Source organism: Drosophila montana, unplaced genomic scaffold (genome assembly GCF_035044405.1).
Source record: "Drosophila montana isolate Dmon_TW-CO22-7 unplaced genomic scaffold, ASM3504440v1 contig_3848_1, whole genome shotgun sequence".
NCBI lineage: Eukaryota > Metazoa > Arthropoda > Insecta > Diptera > Drosophilidae > Drosophila > Drosophila montana.
Genome location: NW_026998720.1, coordinates 2,315,079 through 2,334,429, shown reverse-complemented (window position 1 = coordinate 2,334,429; position 19,351 = coordinate 2,315,079). Strand labels below are relative to the sequence as shown.

At 37.0% G+C, this 19,351-nt stretch overlaps 3 protein-coding genes across 6 annotated transcripts in view; 1 reads left to right on the top strand and 2 right to left on the bottom strand.

Annotated features, from left to right (window-relative positions):
* Positions 1 to 19,351, top strand: part of fru (fruitless) — a 150,564-nt gene that overhangs the window by 62,566 nt on the left and 68,647 nt on the right. The window lies entirely within an intron of this gene.
* LOC135438445 (odorant receptor 59b-like) lies at positions 15,981 to 16,955 on the bottom strand. Its single transcript, XM_064696773.1, has 3 exons — positions 16,528 to 16,955; positions 16,112 to 16,469; positions 15,981 to 16,049 (listed from the first exon to the last, which is right to left on the bottom strand). Exons 1-3 carry the CDS (start codon positions 16,953 to 16,955, stop codon positions 15,981 to 15,983), a joined length of 855 nt encoding a protein of 284 aa, XP_064552843.1.
* LOC135438444 (odorant receptor 59b-like) lies at positions 18,037 to 19,055 on the bottom strand. Its single transcript, XM_064696772.1, has 4 exons — positions 18,992 to 19,055; positions 18,868 to 18,900; positions 18,309 to 18,724; positions 18,037 to 18,247 (listed from the first exon to the last, which is right to left on the bottom strand). Exons 1-4 carry the CDS (start codon positions 19,053 to 19,055, stop codon positions 18,182 to 18,184), a joined length of 579 nt encoding a protein of 192 aa, XP_064552842.1. The 3' UTR covers positions 18,037 to 18,181.

Sequence of the window (19,351 nt, the reverse complement as noted above, 5' to 3'; positions counted from 1 at the left end):
AAAAAGATAATTATAAAAAACTAAATAAAATCAGATGTCGGTCAATTGTTGAGTTTCAGACACTTAAGGTAAAGTGTTTGTTGTGCCCGGCTCCTATCTTGAATGAATTCTGAAACAGATAACAAAAATACATGTTAAAAACTACGGAAATCTGTTTTCCGTTCGCTTATCAATTGTTTTGATTAGAAATACAATTTTAGATTTTGTGTTTTGTTAGGTTTACATTTAACTTAGCTAAACACGCGCTCTTCCATTTGTTTAATCCACATCATTAATAGCTTTGCACACACACACACACACACACACATATACAAAAAGTTGCCAAAAAAGTCACACGCACAGAGCGATAGCACATTCAGAGAGCAAGAGCGAGAAAAACAAAGAGTAATACAGTGAGAGAAGCAATAAAAAGTGCATTTGTATTGGTTTGGCTTTGCTAAAAATTTAACAAATACACATCAATAAAAAATTAAAAGAGCACAACAAATAAAGAAACGTACAGCAGCAGCAGCTACAACAACAGTAACAGCAAATAATAAAATTTAACAGCAAAAAAAATTAATATAAACATTTTGATGTAGTTGTTAGTGGCCCATGCAAACATACATATGTACATACATACATACATATACATATACGCGCATATTGTTGTTGTTAGCTATTTCGGGTTTCTTTTAAGTGTATTCAGTTACACACACACGGACACACAGCCATAGCCTTTTGTGTGCATGTGTGTGAACTTTAAATTAGACGAAGCACGACAGCAGCAGCAAACACAACAACAACAACAGCTGCCCATGCGAACAGACCCTAATAAATTTCGCATACTTTGCGAATTTATGCTGAGAGGCAACAACAACAACAAGCAACGACAGTTGTTCACTGCTGAGCACCAGCAGCAGCAGCAGCAGCCAAGCCCAAAGGCAACAACAACAACGCCGTCGCTTCGTCTAATGGCGTCGCCGCAGACGTTGACGTTGACTGCATTTGGCAGCGTTGGCGTCGCTGCCATCGCGTCGGTTGCTCATTTGGCGATTTTGTGATCTTCTTTTGCTTCGCTTAACATTCAAGGACAAGTGGCTGGAGTTGGAGCTCTGCCGCCTGGCTGCCTGCTGCGCTGTTACTGCTACGGCTTGCGCTGGATCTCATGTGTATCTTCTGTACATAGCCACTCTTGCTCTTCTCTCTTCTCTCTAATTATGCTAAAGTGTTTATGAGATGAATCAAGCCTTTATTTGGGCTAACTTGGGCCAGTGCAGGATAATTGCAATGTGATTCCAAAATTTGTGAAGTATTTATTTCTAGTCATTGACTGTAAAATAAACATGATGTAATCTCAACCTGCATATGTATGTACATACATATTTCAAATGTTAAACCCCCTTTTGCACTTTCTTATCAAGTAGCGCTGATTACTTCAACGCGTTAGATATGAATAAGCATGAATGGATGACCGGAAAATACAATAAATAAATGAATATTTATAGTAGTTACTAAAAATTGCTAGTTTTTAGTACTATACATACATACATACATATGTATATCAATAGAATAAAAATACCTACACATTCATATGTATATCTATGTATGTATGTATGTACATATCAGAGCCAATTTACAGTAAAGGAAATTAAGAGCTAGCAATACATACAAATTTTCTCATGGCTAGTAAACACCCTATACGCAATCGCGTAGGCAATACAAAGATGGGCTTAGCTATGGAGATTTCTTTATTTTTTATATTTTAATTGTAAATCTTTCTTTATAGCCTGCTATAAGCTTTACATACATACATACATATGTATGTACATACCAACATATACTCATACATACATACAATTAGGGTAAATTGAATTGTCGCTGTCACACTCTAAGAATTACATATCTATGCTACATACATATATGCCCTTTATTATCATGGTAGGTTACGCCGAAAGAAAAACAGAGCTGAAAAGTGAACAATTTTGATTTCTCCTCTGCTCATTTCTTGGCACTCTCTTTGTCTGTCTTCAGTTTTTTTTTTTCGTTTCGCTTACTTTTTATTCGCTCTTTTTTTGTGCGCTTAATTTTTGCATGCACGTTTCGGCGCTGACCTTGAATTTTTTCTTTTGCTTTGCTTTTGTGTTTTGTTTGCTGCCTTTGTTGTTGTTGCTGTTGTCGCTGCTGCTGCTGCTGCTGCTGCTGATACGTTACTCTTGTTGTATATTTTATTTTATTTTTTGTTTATTTAAATTTTATATATGTAAGTATATTTTTATATTACGTTACTCCGCATGCCGAAAAGGAAGCAATATTCGCAGCGCAACAACGACATGCGAGCGTTTATTATATATAATAGTAAAACAACATTTGTTTTTGTATATTTTAATTATTTATAGCATATATGCATGCTATATAATATATATATAATTTTTGTTGTTTGTTAATGAGTATTTCTAAAACGGGCGTTAACCATGTGGCATTTAATACGCCAAATTTGGGCTAGCAATTAATTTAATTTACTTAAAATTATTATTATTGTTCTTTAAAGTATCTCATTTTGTTGTGATTATGATATGAAACGGGTTCACTTTGTGTTAAGTTACTGTAAATTAACAATTTAAATGACTTAATGCAGCTTTTCAACGGGAAAAGTTAAGTTTAGAATAGATTGTTAAGTGGTAGAAATAATTAAACTTTATATGGCTTAAATTATGAAAAATTATTCTCTGATTGAACGCTGCAGAAGGAGAAAACTTTTGAACTGTGTGTATTGGGTTCCAAAATCTCGACAATAAACTTATAAACTTATAAAGACCTTTGGGTAGTTTTACTTAATTAATAACTGTTTCAGAGAAAATATCCACCCTAGAGGGGTGTCCGCCTAGGAGGAATGTCCCTCAGCGATATATGTAATATTTTAAATGTAACTTGATTTACTATCCTAACGAAGAATTAGCGAAACTGTCACCTAGAAAGAGTTTTTACTGTAGTAACTTACAAAGGTTTGTTTGGAACTCAATTAACTATCCTACCTTAGAATTCGCGCCTATTTCACCCAAAAAAGTGAATCTTAAGAAGCGCACTCGATATTAGAAAGATCTTGAAAATCGCAGTAAAACAATAATTAAAATAGAAATTTGGCATACATTTGATTTAGGCAATCAAGTAGTTGCCAGATCTGGGAATTTAATTAATTTAAATGACTTTTGATTATTTGTTTTTGGGTTCTTTATAGACAATATACATATATTTTTATATGTTTTTATCGTTGCCTTTTTGCAGCTCATTAAAAATTGTCGCCAACTTTTGCACCTGTCGCATTGGTGGTGGCACCTTCAAACATTTTTACTGACAATTGCGGCCAAGTGGCAGCTACACACACACTCACACACACACACTCACACACTCTCTCTGAATTGAAATCGAAAGTGTCAGCGATGCTTGTTTTTGGCTGTTTTGTAAATTTGTAGACATCTTTCGCCTGCCAGCGCAGTATTTAATTTAGTTTTTCATTTTCATAATGTATGTGCGCCTGTGTATGTGTGTGTGTGCGTGTGCGTATTTTCATTTTTATTTATTTTTATGCGTGCTTTCGCATTACTAGTGCACATTTTGTACACGCATTTTTCTGGTTATTAATTTGACCCAATTTCGTTGACAGTTGAAAAGTCGGCAAATATTGTGTGGATGGCCAACACATTTGGGCTATCTTTAACAACGCATACTGGGCGGGCCTTAAGCATGCAAAGGTGGGTATACCCTGTAGGAAAACTATGCGAGACATGCACGGATTTGGGAATGAATCAGTGTTCAGCCTTATGAATCATTTACTTTGAATCTTATGAAGCTTTAACGTTTCATCTTTGAATCTTATGAATCTTTCACGTTTTATCTTTGAATCATATGAATCTTTTAGATTTCGTCTTTGAATCTTATGAATCCTTTACGCTTCATCTCTGAATCTTATAAATCTTTCACGTTTCATCTTTGAATCTAATAAATCTTTATTGTCTCGTCTTTGAATCTTATGAATCTTGTTCGTTTCAGCTTTGAATATTCTCTTTAAGGGTGCTTCTTTCTTAAAAAGCTTGCCTCTAAGTTAAATATTAATTGGAATTTCGGGCTCGAATTGGGTCGATTATAAGCGTTTGAACCTTGCAATATGGATGGTGTCAGACAAATGCTCTGCAATTGACGTGTTGTATTTAAAGACTTTCGATACAGGGTATGTGATCTTCTAGTTCATGACACGTACTCAGCAATTGCTAGATTTCGCGCAAGCAATGCATTTAGTGTGAAATACTATTGTAATTGAGCAGCGTTTCGTCAGAGAAGAGTCATTGCAAGGCATTTGAGTAATTTGTCAAACGCGCGCCCATCCACAGAGTCAGCTTCATTATGCAAATGACAGTTTTGTGACAGTTGCTGTGACAGCACTTTCCGCATTATTAGCCAGCATTATGCTGAACAGAATGATGAAAGCGACAGCTAAAATATGCCAATTGCGCCAGTTGGAGCGATAGATGATAGATACAAAATTTGCTAGATGAAAGCACTCTAAATGCGCTGCAGATGTTAATTCTGTCAATTATGCCATGTGTCAATTGTGAGCTGTTTGTCAATTGTTGTTAAACACGGGCGGGAATGATGCGCTAATAATTTGTTTAATTAGAGAGAGTGAGAGAGAGAGAGAGAGAGAGAGAGAGAGAGAGAGAGAGGGTGGTGGAGTGAAAGAGTGAGAAGGGGGCAGAGCGCAAGCCAAGCTGCACAACGCTGCGTATTATTAATTTTCGCACATTGCGCATACGCCACGTAAGCCGTCCAAAGACAAACAGGCAAAAACTTGTGCTGCAATTTATCATTCGGCCAGAGTGCATTAGATTTGCACGTCTACACCAATTACAAATTAAATACATCAGAAAACACAAAAGACGCCACGAAAATTAACTTGTCCCAAGCGTCTAAGTGCCGGACTTGGCAGCCGACAGAGAGCACTCCTCGTGCCCCGTCTACTCCCAGCCACTCCCGTGTCGCCACAAATGCAATATTTTGCTTGACAGAACGAGTGCAGAAAGCGAAGGCGTTGCCGTTGCCGTTGCATGCCCAGAAAGGCCGCACGTCTGCCTGTGCCGCCGCCTCCCTGCTGCCATTCTTCGGGCCGTAAAATGTTTTCTGTTTTTCTATTTTTCTGTAAATAATCGCATTTTCGTCCAAATGCAAAACATGTTGGCCATTTAATTGGGGTTTCGCGCTGGAGCCCACGCACTTACACGCATAGAAAAAAAAATTGTGAAAAGCTGTCTCTCATAAAGTTGCACAAATTATGTCTTATTAAGTGTGAAGAGACCGTCGCCCAGTTTCTGGCCACTTGGCTGCATTTGTCAAAAGCATTTTACTTGTCGCCGCAAATTATGCCAAAAGGCAATTCCAAAATGTAACAAAAAACAACAAAATCTTGTAAAGTATAGCTATATATATATCTACCTATATATATATAAGTATATATATATAAGTATATATATAGTACTTGGGCGCTGTCAGCTTGGTTGGCTTCCAGTTTCGTTTCCAGCCCGAAACATTTGCTGCTTAATTGCACCGGAAGTGCCGTCATCAAAATTTGTGTTTGTATTTGTTTTTTTTGCAGTATGCATATTATTATTATTATTTGTGTTTGTTTTTATGTGCGCACATTTATTTTATTTGTTGTTAATGCTTTTTGCGCTGGCCAATTAAATGCGGCGGCTGTTATTGTGTGTGGTCAAGAAATCAGATACACCAATTCGAATATTACTTAAGGCCCAGAGCTTTCGCATATAAATCTTGCACGCCCATGAATCACAAGCCACTGCACATATATACGTGTATTTATATGTATATATATATGTGAGTATATATGTATATATGTGTGTATAGATGCGCTCCCACATTCCGCGACAACTTTGCATAATCCTCGACGTTGTCAACTTAGCACTGCCTTTTTGTGCTGGGCTCCAGACTGGGCGTGTGTTTTGGTGCCTGCGGCCTGTGTCTGGACACTTGCGTAGCTAAATTAATTGAGTCATGCCAGACGCCGCACACACACACACACAAAGTTTGTAGATATATATATATTTATATTTAGTTGATCCGCAACCGTGAGTCAGTCAAGCCAAAATTGCTGCGCATCGGTAAGCCACCTTACAAGCTGTAACTGCAACTGCAACTTGCGGCAGCGAAGCGAGCAAAAGCCAACCAAATTGCCAACAATGTGAAAATGTGGCAAATACGCAAGCTGGCAAATAAAAACAGCAACCGAGCAGCCGACTTTTAGCTGGTTGTCAACACCTGAAGATGCTCAACTTCAAGTTGGTTGGCAACGGCCAGAATTCGGCGCAAGCGGGGGTGTTGGGAGGGGTGCATATGGGGTGCAGGAGCGTTGCTGCTGTCAGAGAAAGTTGTTGGCGTTTGCAGCGTATTCATTTCTTAAGTTTTCTATATTTAGTTTAGAATTTATCTGCAGTTCATTTTGACTGTTAAACTAACATAACAGCACAATGGAATGTTGTGTCTAATAAAAGTCTATATGCGCAGCTGGATTTCATTCTTAAACTGAAAAGATTTAAAATTAAAGCTTTTAGGAAGAAGCACAATATATAGAAAAGTTTTTGTAGATAGAAGAAGAACTCCAGTCAGAATAATAAGCATATTAATACATAACATTTATTCAGCTTAAGTAACTTGCACATACTTTGAAATCCAATTGAATCACGTTGTTACAAACATTTTGATATCATTTAAAATTAATTGATTGAAAGCTGTAATTTCTAGTAAGATTTTGGGGGTCTAGTGCGATCTGCAAAAACTATTAAAACTCAAAACTGAACGGAAGGCTTTGCCAACATCTATTTTTCCTGAGTTTTATATTTTAGTAAAAATTAAATATAATTAAATATATATATATATATCATTGTTGGTTAAGTTTTTATTCTTTTTAATTTTTTATTTATATTTGTATTATTTTTTTATTATTAGTTTCAATATTTCAGTTAAGCACAATTAATATACATATTGTACATATTCTTTGATTCAGTGCTCGACATTTAGATATTATTTCGCTATCGATTTTTATCAATTGCTGAAAACGGGGCAAGTTATCGATTAATGTGCTGCGTGGGTACTAGGAGACCTATGATCAAAATTTCAATTTTCTTGCTAAGTATTAAAGGTTCTCAGATTACATACATTTGCACAAAACCCATTTACCCTCTTTACCAATTTTCATGTTCAAGGTATAAAAAAATGAATCCTGTCTGTCTGAGTTAATATAGTGCAGATTAAATATTATTTTAAAAATTAAAATAAAGCTTAAAATATAAATATTAAATGCATTTTATACAAAGCTCTCGATTTAGTTAAACTCAAACTTAAATGATAGTTGATAATTAAGTTTTGAAATATTCATGCGTCAACAACAACCAGATAATATTTGCGAATGTGCATTAAAACCTTAAGCAAATTGACCTCCAGGGCTGGGCGCTAAAAAAACATATGCACCTAACATAAAAGTATTTAAAATCAAATACATAAAATAGAGACAACTAATAAAACAGCTAACTTTCTATGTTTTTATTTAGCTCAATTAATGCGTTTGTAACAACAATAAATTAGCAACAATTTGAATTCAAGGCTAGATTCAAGCACAAAGCTAACGATGAATTTCTTGTAAAATTTCAAAAGCAGAAACAAATTGAAATAAACCAATTTCGCATGCTTTAAAAACACAACAACAATAAAAGCAACGACAACAACAACAAAGACAAAGACAGCAACAACAATTGTAAAATAGACCTGGCAATCTATTAGGTATTCAAATGCTTACAGCGCGAACAACTTGCGACTGTATATCATAGCGGGCGGTTGTTGTTCAGCTATGGCCACGGGGTATAGGCTTTGGGGGGGGGAGTGGGGGCAGCTTGGGGTAAAGGTAGGTGGTTTTGTTGGCTACAACGAACGCCCTTTACCTTGCTGACACACATTTTATGCTAAACAGCCGACGGGCAAAACAGACGGATAATGAAGTGGTTGTTGTTGTTGTTGCTGTTGTCGTTGTTGTCGTTGTTGTTATCGTTGTTGATGTTGTTGCTTTCATTCGTGCTGGTTATGTCAGTGGGTCTAGTGGATCTGTTGTCTTCGACCCACTAATTTGGCAATAAACTAAATGTTGTAGAGTTGTTTTTGTTTTTTTTTTCTTCGTGTTTTTAACCTTCAAAAACGGCAACAGCAGCAACAACAACAACAACAACCACCAAGTAAATTTACATGTAAGCTGAGCAACTACAATAACAAATTGAGGCGAAGGTGTAGACGCATATTTACATATAGTAAAATAAATAAAAAACAACTAGGTTTTTTTAAAGTTGCAAATTTTTAAACTATTTCTTTTTCCTTATATAATTCTTAGTTTCATTTATAAAGTAAGAGCTGTGCTTATATAACTAATTGTTATATGCTTATGCGTTATATGAGCTATATAATATAAGTAGTAGTTCGATCTCGACAAGATTCGGCTCACATATAGGCAAACAAAACTGTTTTCACAACAAGAACCTACTTTTCGACCGATTTGTTCTATGGAAGCTATATGATATAGTGGTCAGATCCAGCCGAATCCGACATATATTTCTAGACGATATTTCAAACTGAGAGACTTGTTCTTGGCTATTGACGCTGATGTAGAATATACATACTTTTTGGAGCGTTAGTCATTTCATGATACAATTATAATATCCTATACAAGGTTATAGAAAAATAAAAATTAATTAAGCAATACTTAAAATATTCCCATAAATATTTGCTTGTCAGCTTAAAGCTCGTCCATTATACTTAGTAGATAGTTACTGTACTTTTGCTACCAATCCTTGGCCGTCTGCAAACTCATAACACAGGCCACCAAAAGTCGTAAAACTCTTTGGGCCAATAGCAACAAAAATTTGTCGAACAAATTTTCGGCCGTTTATGGCCAACTAAGCGGCACATTACAGTACTTATGCGTCTTTTTGTTGTTGTTGTTGTTGTAAGTAAAAAATTGTTAAGTAAAAACTATATATTTTGAATTGCTTGACTGTTTGCAATTTCTGCTGCGGCAGCTGGCGCTTGCGTAGACCTTCGCGAGGGGCTGTCTCCCCGCCGGCGTTGGCGCCAGCGGCTCCAACATTGTAAGCCGAGCGAGCGACCCCTTGCCCCTGCCCGCAAGTTGAGCTCGGCCCAGCTGCGTCAACAAAAAGCTAAAGAGGTTTTCTCTTCTTCACTTTTGCGGCTTTTTGTTTAAACAAATCAGCAGAAATTATTTAAATTTTTTGTTCAATTGTTTTGGGCCAAGTTTGTTGGCGCTTGTAAGCGATTTTTAAGATGGCACAAAAAGCATTATTTACATTTATGCATAAAGTGAACTATAAAAAAATATATAAAAATTGTTACAGTTGTCTTTTTCATTAATTGGTATATTCTTTTTTTTTTAAGAGTTGGTCTAATTATTTTTTATTGGCGAGTTATTCAGCATTTTTTTGTGACCAAAAGCTGTAAAACCTTTTACCCAATTAAAGCTTTGGTAAACGATTTCCGATTATTTTTATTATTTACTAGCGGCCTTGCCCGTGCCACGTAGATTATAAAATCAATGTTTTCAAAAAGCTTTGAAAATGATTTTGAAACTGATCGGACAAGAATCAAACAACTTTTATGCAAATCGGACAAAACTTAAAATTCACCAAAAAAATCATTGAAATGCATTTTTCAACAAAGGAGTTTAGATTTTGCGAAAAATGTGAAACACGCCTCAAATGATTCTTCTTATAGATCTTTGGAAATAAATTTGAGCACAAAACGTCATCAACCAAATCTTCGACAACCATTTGCACCAAGGAGGGATGGATTTTACACCCCTCAAATGAATTTGAACATAGATCTTTGAAAATGAGTTCTGGGCCGATCGGATGGTAAACAAAAAACTTTCATGCAACCGTTTTCCGCCAATTTACCACTGTTGCGGGTGGAATTTCCCAAACCGCTGAAACACGTTTTCATAAAATTCTTATGAAGAGCTTTGAAAATAAGTTTGAAGCAAATCGGACACAACTTAAAACTTCGCACAAAAAATCTTTGGGTCGCAGTCACCCCGAAAAAGTTAGGATTCTGCGAAAAGTGTGAAACACGTCTCAAATGATTTTATCTTTTCAAATCTTTGAACTCCATTTCCACAAAGGTGGAATGGATTTTCCTAAAAGTGTGAAACACACAAATGAATTTGAAAAAAGATCTTTGAAAATAAGATGTAGGCCGATCGTATGGTAAACAAAAAAGTTACATACAAACGTTTTTCGCGATTTTTACACACTTGCGGGTGGAATTTCCCGAAACCCCGTCTTAACGTGCACCTACATCCCATAAGGTAACTACAGTGAAAATTTCAGCTTCCTGGCTGTTACGGTTTGGGCTGTGCGTTGATCACCAATCAGTCAGTCAGTCAGTCAGTCAGTCAGGACAAACAGTTTTATATATAGAGATTGGAAGACATCTATATAATTTCTGAAGAATACCTTTGAGCCACAGTGCTTTCTTTTTGCTCTATGAGAAATATTTTCTAAATTTCGTTCCTTTAGAATAATGCGCTAGAAGCTTGAACCCGACGAATTATATATATATATATATATATATATATATATATATATATATATATATATTTTTGTTTTTACCCTTGTAGAAATGAAATGTCACTCCATAAAGTATGTACATTCTAGATCAGCACCAACAACCTAGTTTATATAGCCATGTCCGTCTGTCTGTTTCTATGAGAACAAGTCTCTCATTCTTAAAATTATTGTCCTAGAACTTTTAGATCCGTCTTTCTGTTACAGGCAGTTACAGTTATTGTATGGCAAAATATTCTGTTTTCCAAGATATTTTCATCAAGCTCATCATTCACGAACTTTACTTTTCCCACATTTCAGCAAAAAACAAATGACAAATGGGCATACTCTCTTGTTTTATTTTTTCCGTGTACATTTTTCAACAATTTTGTCAATGGTCAAGCATCATGAAGCAAAAGTACAGTCATCACTCTATTAAATGCTAACTCAGCGTTTACTTTTTTTTTAATACAAGCGCTAAACTCTGCCTAGTTATGATAAGCAAAAAGGTTTAAACATATTTTAAAAGGCTGTAATTAGGCAATTGGGCAATTTTTATGATTTTAGATAAATATTTTGTATAGAATTTTCAACAATTTTTGTTTTTTTTTTCAATATTTGAGGTTTATTTAAAATAGCTGTAACTTTGCAATTGTTTTAAAAATTTTACAGTTATGTTCATTTATTAATTTTTTGTTTGTTTGGCAAACAAGTTTATTGTTTTTTTTTTCTGTTTTTTTATGCCGCACAAAATGCCAGCAGAGCGAAGCGTGCAGCTTGGCTGAGTCGACGTCTTCCACTTTGGTTCCCGAACTAGAAGTCGCCCCTTTGGCTTGGTTACCGGATTGCCATTTGGCCATTTGGCTGCGTTTTGGCCGCGTTGCATGCGCGTGTTCTAATGCGAAATTAATTCAGCATGTTTTTAATTCGGTTTTTTATTTTCTTCTTTTTTTCTGTAAGTTTTGTTGGTGGTTGGCAAATTAAAATCTACAGAAATACAGAAAGAAACACAAAATAAAAAAAAAAAACAAACAGAAACACAAAATTCTAAAGCTAATTTTACTACTAGTTAGTTAGTCGCAGCTGCTGCTTGGTTGCGCTGCAGCTAACTGGTTTTTGCTTAACCGAATATGGCATTTTTTTTAGGTTTATGTCTTGCTATGCGCTCGATTGTCGTTAATGAACGAAGGTCAGTTTTGTGCCGGCTCACTTTTGGCTTAAAGCTCTATGGTTTAAAAAATAAAACATATTTTACGGATTTTGTATGTCTTTTAATAGAGAAAAAAATTAGAAAAAGTAAAGAATAAATATAAGATCTTTAAAAACTTATTTTTTAACTGACTGTTAAGTTGATTGTGAACCAGTTCGGCAAGCTAATCAAAACGGTTTTAAATGTGAACTAGCTATGAACCCTTTATGATATTTGCTTTTAAATTCGTTTCAAAAACCTTTTATTCCGGTTTTTGCGGGACTTTTGCACTTGCTTAAAGTGCATTTGTTTAAAAATCTAGGCTTTATTTACCGTTTGAAAAGTGACTCAAAAATGGCACCAAATATGTGGAAAAGGAATACCCTTAACATTTCATCAAGCTTCTTTTAGTTGGTAATTTATACATGGATCAATATAAATTGTGAAATCTGTTTAGAAAGCTTGGCAAATTTAATTGGAACATTGAATTTAATATTTGAATACTATGTTTTTTTATTATCATATCAATTTTACTGATTTTATAGAGCATTTTAATCCCAATTAAATTAATTTTGTACTTAAATCTGAACAGTGTAAATTAACGTTCAATTCCTCACAAAGCATGCAACAACACATAGCCCTCTGCTGATCTGTTTAAAAACAAAGTAACGATCCGCGCACCCCACCGCCGTCCCCTTGAGATATGGATATGGGCAAGCTGAAAGCTCAGCGAACCGCCCATTTCTGTGGCGCGCCTCATGTGAAATGCAAACAGGCAATTAAATGGCGTTGCAAAAGGCGCAAAAGCTTGCAATGTGCCACAGTTGCAGTTGCAGTTCCAGTTGCAGTTGCAGTTGTTGTTGCACTTGCCCAGACCAAGGCGGGCGCTCCGCATCTGTGTATCTCTGTGTGTGTCTGTTTGTCTGTGTATGAGTGTGTGCGGTGCTGCGCATGCGTCCAGTTTTTACAGTTTTATTAACTGCATTTTTATCTAGCTGCAACCAAACAACTTGCAGCAAACTGCACGAACTGGCTCTGAAACTCGGCGCATTGAGCGGAAAAAAACATTGCCCAGGTTGTTGTTGTTGTTGTGGTTGTTGAGGTTGCTGTTCGTATCGCACGAAATACCCTTTTGGCCAAGAATTTGCTGGCTAAAGGTACTGTTCACGAGCAGAAGGAGGAAGCTGTTGTGCGGCCTCAATGCCGCCTTGTTGCCGCTTAGTTGCCGCACTTGCCGCACAAACCAGTTGAGCGCCAAGCGACGTCGATGTCGACGTCGACGTCGACGTTTCTAACTGTTCACGACGTCGCGGCGGCCAGTTGGGGCAAGTGCAACTGCAATGGCCAGCCCGTTGCTGCATCTCTTGGCTTATTACTTATAGAATTTATTTGGCCAACAACAAGCCAGGCAGCGGCAAACACGACCGACTTGTAGCAAAAGAAAAAAACTAATAAGAAAAATATATAAAATAATGATAACTGCTGAATCGTAAAAAAGGTTGTGCATTTTTTATAACTACTGGCATTTGGCAATGCCCAGGAGCCAGCCAGCAGCAGCAGCAGCAGCGGAAATTGTTTGTCCTACAAAAATTAGAAGCAGAAAAAAAAAGACTATATACATATATAAAGAACAGAAAACAGGAGGCAGTCGACGGCTGCTGTTTGTTATTTGTTCCCATTGCCGTGTTCTTGGCCGTGGTAATAGAGATAGCTGCGCGACGGCACGGGCTGTTTTCCTTATAGGGGCAATCAGCCATCATCGACAACTTGGCTCTAATTCAGGTTGCAGCCAGTAGCTGCCACTGCCGCTGCAGTTGCCGCTGCAGTTGCAGTTGCAGTTGCAGTTACCGTTGCAATTGCATATTTACCAAGGAATGTCAACTATTTCCTTTTAATAATTTGCCTCAACAGACAGGTTTCTTGTTTTTTTTTCTTTTTGTATCTTTTACGCTGAACCCATTGAAAATGGGTAAACAGGGTGTAATGGGCTTGTGCAGAGGTATGTTACAGGCCCAATACGGCATCTACGATCCCATATATTATATAGTTCTTGATCAGCATAAGCAGCCGAGCCGATCTAGTCTGTCCATCTATATAAAATCGTTATCGAAAGCTAAATAATATTAAAAGTTTCACAATAGCGATAAATATCGATTTCGATACGTGTTCTTTTAAGCATAGCTCGATATTTATAAAAGCTAGATGCACCAAATTTGGTATTTAGATGTTCGATTAAAAACAGTTCACTTTTTTGATAGCTTATAAGATTATAAAATAAATTTTTTTAGAGGGAGCCCCTTGTGTTAGGTTATTATACAGACAGTTGGATAGCATATATAAGTCTCGGAAATGTTATAAATATCGGTTTATAAATACCAGAGTCAATCAAGAACGCATTGCCCATACAGAGCGTGGGGTGTATTGTACCTGTGTGTGCGTGTACATGTGTGTTTATATGTGTTTTAAGGCATGTATGTATAAAAGAAAATTCCAATTATTTTTATATTGTCAGCTGAGTGCAGGGTTTATCCTAGTCAGCCAATCGTACCCTGTTTTCGTTAGTTTTGAGCTTTTTGATTGATGCAAGAAACAATAAAGTTTCGCCACATCGGCAATTAATTAATTAAGCAAGCAGCTGCTTAGCCACAGCCTGTTGCATACACACACACACACAAACACATGTGTATATATACACATATGAAGAGGCTGAAGTGTTAAGGTGGCAAAGAGCTGCTTGGCTCAAATCCGCGCTACCGTAACATTTAAGAGTCAATATTGAAACGTGTTGCAGTGGCAAACAAACAGCCAGCGGAGTGCCGCACTTGGCTAGCACACACACACACGCACACGCAGAGACACACACAAACTCACTCCCGCCCACTCATAAGCTCCTCGGGACCTTTGCAAACCTTGGTAGTTGACTTTTGGCACCGTGTGCTTGTTTTTTTTTGGCTAGCTGCAATTGTTTTCACAGTTTCTGGAATTTCACACGCCAATTTGTGACGTCTTTTTTATCTGATTATGCTTATGAGCAGAATGCTTGATAAATATATTAACATTTTGGCATACAGCTGGGGGATTTTTGTATTATTAAGGTCAGAGCTACAGCTCTTCGTATTTTATTGTTCAGTTGCCAAAGCGTACTACTCGCAACTCGATTAAACTTGTTTATGCAGAAACATAAAATAAATATAGTATTTAATATTTAGACAATTTATATGTAAATTTATCTAATACACCATTTAACTCGATCGAAAAATGAGAAACAATCCGTGAATATATCAATTTATAATTCACTTGAACCAAGGCTCCAAGTCCTAACAAATATGTTGGGTGGTTTTCTAATATTTGGAAATTTATATGGAAATTTGAATAAAAACATAATATAATAATAATTTATGAGTATTTAAATACAACAATAGAGAAGAGTAAAAATATATTAGTTGAATATAATTAGTAGAAATATAATAATTAATTAGAAAAAAAATACAAAACATATCAAAATATATTACATATGTCTCTATAGTTGTCATTCGTGTTGATTTGAACTACGTGCATTTATTTCAATTAAAAATATTAGTAAATTATTTAAATTAACAATTATAACAATTTTAATTTAATACATATTCCTCCGATATATTTTGGTGCCGTCTCGGCAACCGTCTGCAGGGCAGGTGTTTTCCACCTCCTCGAGCCTTAATAAATATTTAACTTAAATTTAATTTGTTAATCTTTATATTTTCATTGACCGAAAGCAACTAATTTTTCATATTCACACATTATTGGAAAACAACAAAAATGTTCTCAAATATTTAAAAATTATTAATTATTCCAAAAATATGTTTCGTTTCCGGCTGAAAGTTTGATTTATTCAAAGTTTTAGAATTCCGTGCTCAAATCCAATTTGCGACTTTGCTTCGACAATATGCTTCGTCTTTGCTAAGACAATAAAATATGCTAAAAATAAATCGAAGTCGGGAGTAAGCAGCTACTTTTATGCCTTCTCGAAGGCGTGGAAATCAATTGGCAAAAAATATATCCTACCTAACGACACGTTAGGTAGGGTATATTTTTTGCCAATTGATTTCCGTGTTGCAAAAGTCGAATTTCCTTCAGACAGTTGCTGAAGCCTTTTTCTGCTAAACTTATTTAAATCGATCGGCCAGATTCATTTGCTGAACTATAGTCATCACGCTGAACGCAAACTTGGCCACCTGCAAATCGCAATGATTTCAATAATTAAGTATTTAATAAAAAAAATGTAATATTTACGTACCTTAATATTGCTGTTCAGTGAGATGCTAAAAATGCCGCCAGCAGTAAAGATAATCGGCTGTTGCACGTTGTGCATGAAAAACTTCAGCGTGGACTTATATTTGGGCTCTGCATCGATCCAATGCGATTCACCCAGCAGATTTGACAATTCGTGGCAATCATTGACAAGCTGATCGCACAGATAGCAAAAGGGAAAGGTCTCAAACAGCAGGGCCGCGACAAATAAGATCGAGGAAATCGCACGAAATAACCCAGAGAAATATAAGACATTTATCATAGTCACACCCAGTACGACGCCGACCAGTAGAAACTGTATGAAAATGGTTTTAGACATAACTGGACGCATTAAGTTGCAGCATCTAGCGGGATGGAAGATTTTATGGCGGTCGAAATAATATAAATATCACATGCACTTACTGAAGTATTAGCTTGTGATAAATAATGTTGCAGACCAGTTCATCATAGTTCTCGGCCTCTGATTGCAGTGGGTCGGTGCGCAGATTACGAATGTGATCCTTCAGCACATCGATATGGGCTCGAAAGTTAATTACAAACACAACAGTGTATGTGTCTACGATGATCACCAATATGGTCATCGATAGCATCAGAATATACTCGAGAATCGCGTGCAGCCACAAGCTGGCCACGCCTTTGCGCCAATCGAAGAACGGATTGTAGATCATCCAGGGCGGCAGGCCATTTGCCAGGCCGACCACAAACACAGACACCGTATAGCTGATATAAAGCACTGCATAAACCATAAATAGATAATTGGAACTAGCCACTGCCTTGTGGATCTTCATGCGATCGCTGTCGCTCTGCAGTCGCTCATCCAGGGCGTCCATTATCGATGTTATCTCTTGCAGACGACTTTTATAAACGTACACAATATAACTTTTAACGGTTGCTCCCGATACGTTGAAAGTCATTTGAAGTACACTCAGAAATACGCTGGGAGTAAAATTCTCCAAGTTAAAAAATAAACTTAGGCCGAGGCCAAAGGGTAGATAAAGCGATTGAAATAGAAAAACCATAGACATCCAAGCCAAGTACAGATATCGTCTAATACCATCTTTGGGTGGTATCCAACCCATTAACTTCATAGCTCGATACAAGTAGGTGCAACTCTCTCGGGAACGTATCCGAGCGCTCAAAGGAGCTGTATAAGCTAGTCTGAATATCCCGGTCATTGCAAGTGATACTGTGGGCAGAAATAAACTTGGGCAGCTTTTATAGCTGCTTTTTAGCCCTGGGATTAAGCCAGCTGCCTTATGCGCGCTAGCAAAGGTGTCCATCACAAGCCCGGTCCGGTGGCACGCGACACTTGGCCTGTAATTAGGAAAGTTTTAGACGTCAATCATTTTCGCGCCCGTGCGTGAAACTTTCAAAAACTAATGTAGAATACATATAGTATATTCATAATCTGCGCGTAGGGTTTAATTTGCAGTTTTAAAAGATGAACAAACAAAATATTTTCGGAAATAAGAGCCCCGAGTTTAAGATCTCTGCTTTAAATCGGTACAATCGAGTGGGCGTGCTCTACTGTCCCGTTAAGAGTTACTCTGTACCCACTTGAAGCTCTCAGTTTACCGGGTCCTCGTTGTCGGGCACTGATCTCTCCGCAGACCGTCGGCATTTGATGTCACAGGGACTCGCTTGCTGTACTCATGTTTAATGAAAAAGATTAAATTAGCTGATTATGAAAGATTGAAAGACATATACAAAGCAAATTTCCATCACACATCTATTCATTTGTTTTTATTAAGAACATTGGAAAGTGCTGCTGACTTTGAACCAGCTAACTTACTCTTGCAGGTCCGAGCACTTTTACAAGTTTGACCACTGTTTCCTCCAATTTGGTGGTAAATTTTTCTTTTCTTTGGACTCAGCTTCCCCGCTCCTTCGTTTTGGGCTGAACAACAAAAGTTTTATATATAACAATGAAATGTATTTCATTTTATTTTTTGTGCTGCATTAATAATTCAATCTTAGTTGTGCTTTATAGACTTTCAGATACATAGATAGCTTGTCCGTAAATGGATTACTATTGTACTCATATATTTATACTTATTTAAGCCGCGCTGTCAGATCCATTTTGTTGCACAATGGTCATAACGCTGAATGCGAACTTGGCGACCTGGAAGATCCAATTCATCATATGGAATTCAACTGGTGCATTTGTAAATAATGCTACAGACCTTAATATTGCTGTTCAATGTAATGGGAAAGACGCCCCCAGCAACAAATATGATTGGCTTCTGAACGTGTTGCATACAAATTTTCAAAGTGGACTTGTATTTCTTCCCAGCATCAATCCAGTTCGATTGAGCCAATAGATTGGCCAACTCTGCACAATCATCGACGAGAGCATCGCAAAGATAACAAAAGGGAAATGTTTCAAACAGGACATTACCAAAAAATATAGCCGAGGATAAGCCTCGGAGTAGTCCGGAGAAATATAGAATGTATAGCAAAGTTAATCCCAGCACAATGCCGGTTAGTAGAAACTGTATAAATATTGTGAACGACATGACGGGACGCATTAATTCACAGCATTTTAAAGTAGGAAGTAAATCAAAAATATGTAGTTCGAATCGGCAACAGGTTTGTGGTTCTTTTTACGGTCGCTGTCGCTGTGCAGTCGCTCGTCCAAGGTATCAAGAACCGATCTCGTCTCGTGAAGACGCGTTAGGTAAAAGAACATACAAATATTATTCAGTGAGGATCCGAATATGTTTGAGCATATTTGAAGCACACCCAGGAATTCGCCGGGAGTAAAGTTCTTCGAGTCTAGAATAAGATAAACACGATGTATGCCCAACACTGGTACAGATATCGCCTCCAGCCCTGTTTGGGAGGAATCCAACCAACGAACGTCAACCCTCCCTGGAACATATCGGAGCGGCCAAAGGAGCTGAAGAAGTAAGTCTGAATATTCCAGGCATTGCAATTGAGAATGTGCGCGAAAACGGAACGTGGCCAGATTTTATAGTATTTAAGGATACCCTTGGCATGAGACCAGCTGGTTAGTTCGCGCGACTGAAGGTTTCCTTCACAAGCCGGGACTTGGAACTTGGCCTGTAATTAGGGACATTGAAGTGTCAATCATTTGCGACTTCTCAAGGACAACCTTCTGTGAAAGACATTTAGAAATGGAGATAGGATAAGAAAGTCAAGTATGCTGAAATTCCTACAAATCTGCCTTTTGGACAAAAGTCGGCAGAAAGATGAAGTTTTAGAA

What these genes read in the sequence shown, in the direction of transcription:
- LOC135438444 (XM_064696772.1), bottom strand. Translation starts at nt 19,055, where the DNA reads ATGCCTGGAATATTCAGACTTACTTCTTCAGCTCCTTTGGCCGCTCCG. An exon ending in TACTCCCGGCGAATTCCTGG is followed by an intron (nt 18,725 to 18,867) that starts GTGTGCTTCAAA and finishes GACCGTAAAAAG; the next exon opens with AACCACAAACCTGTTGCCGA. An exon ending in CATTGAACAGCAATATTAAG is followed by an intron (nt 18,248 to 18,308) that starts GTCTGTAGCATT and finishes TGGATCTTCCAG; the next exon opens with GTCGCCAAGTTCGCATTCAG.
- LOC135438445 (XM_064696773.1), bottom strand. Translation starts at nt 16,955, where the DNA reads ATGGACGCCCTGGATGAGCGACTGCAGAGCGACAGCGATCGCATGAAG. An exon ending in TATCACAAGCTAATACTTCA is followed by an intron (nt 16,470 to 16,527) that starts GTAAGTGCATGT and finishes CCATCCCGCTAG; the next exon opens with ATGCTGCAACTTAATGCGTC. An exon ending in CACTGAACAGCAATATTAAG is followed by an intron (nt 16,050 to 16,111) that starts GTACGTAAATAT and finishes TGCGATTTGCAG; the next exon opens with GTGGCCAAGTTTGCGTTCAG.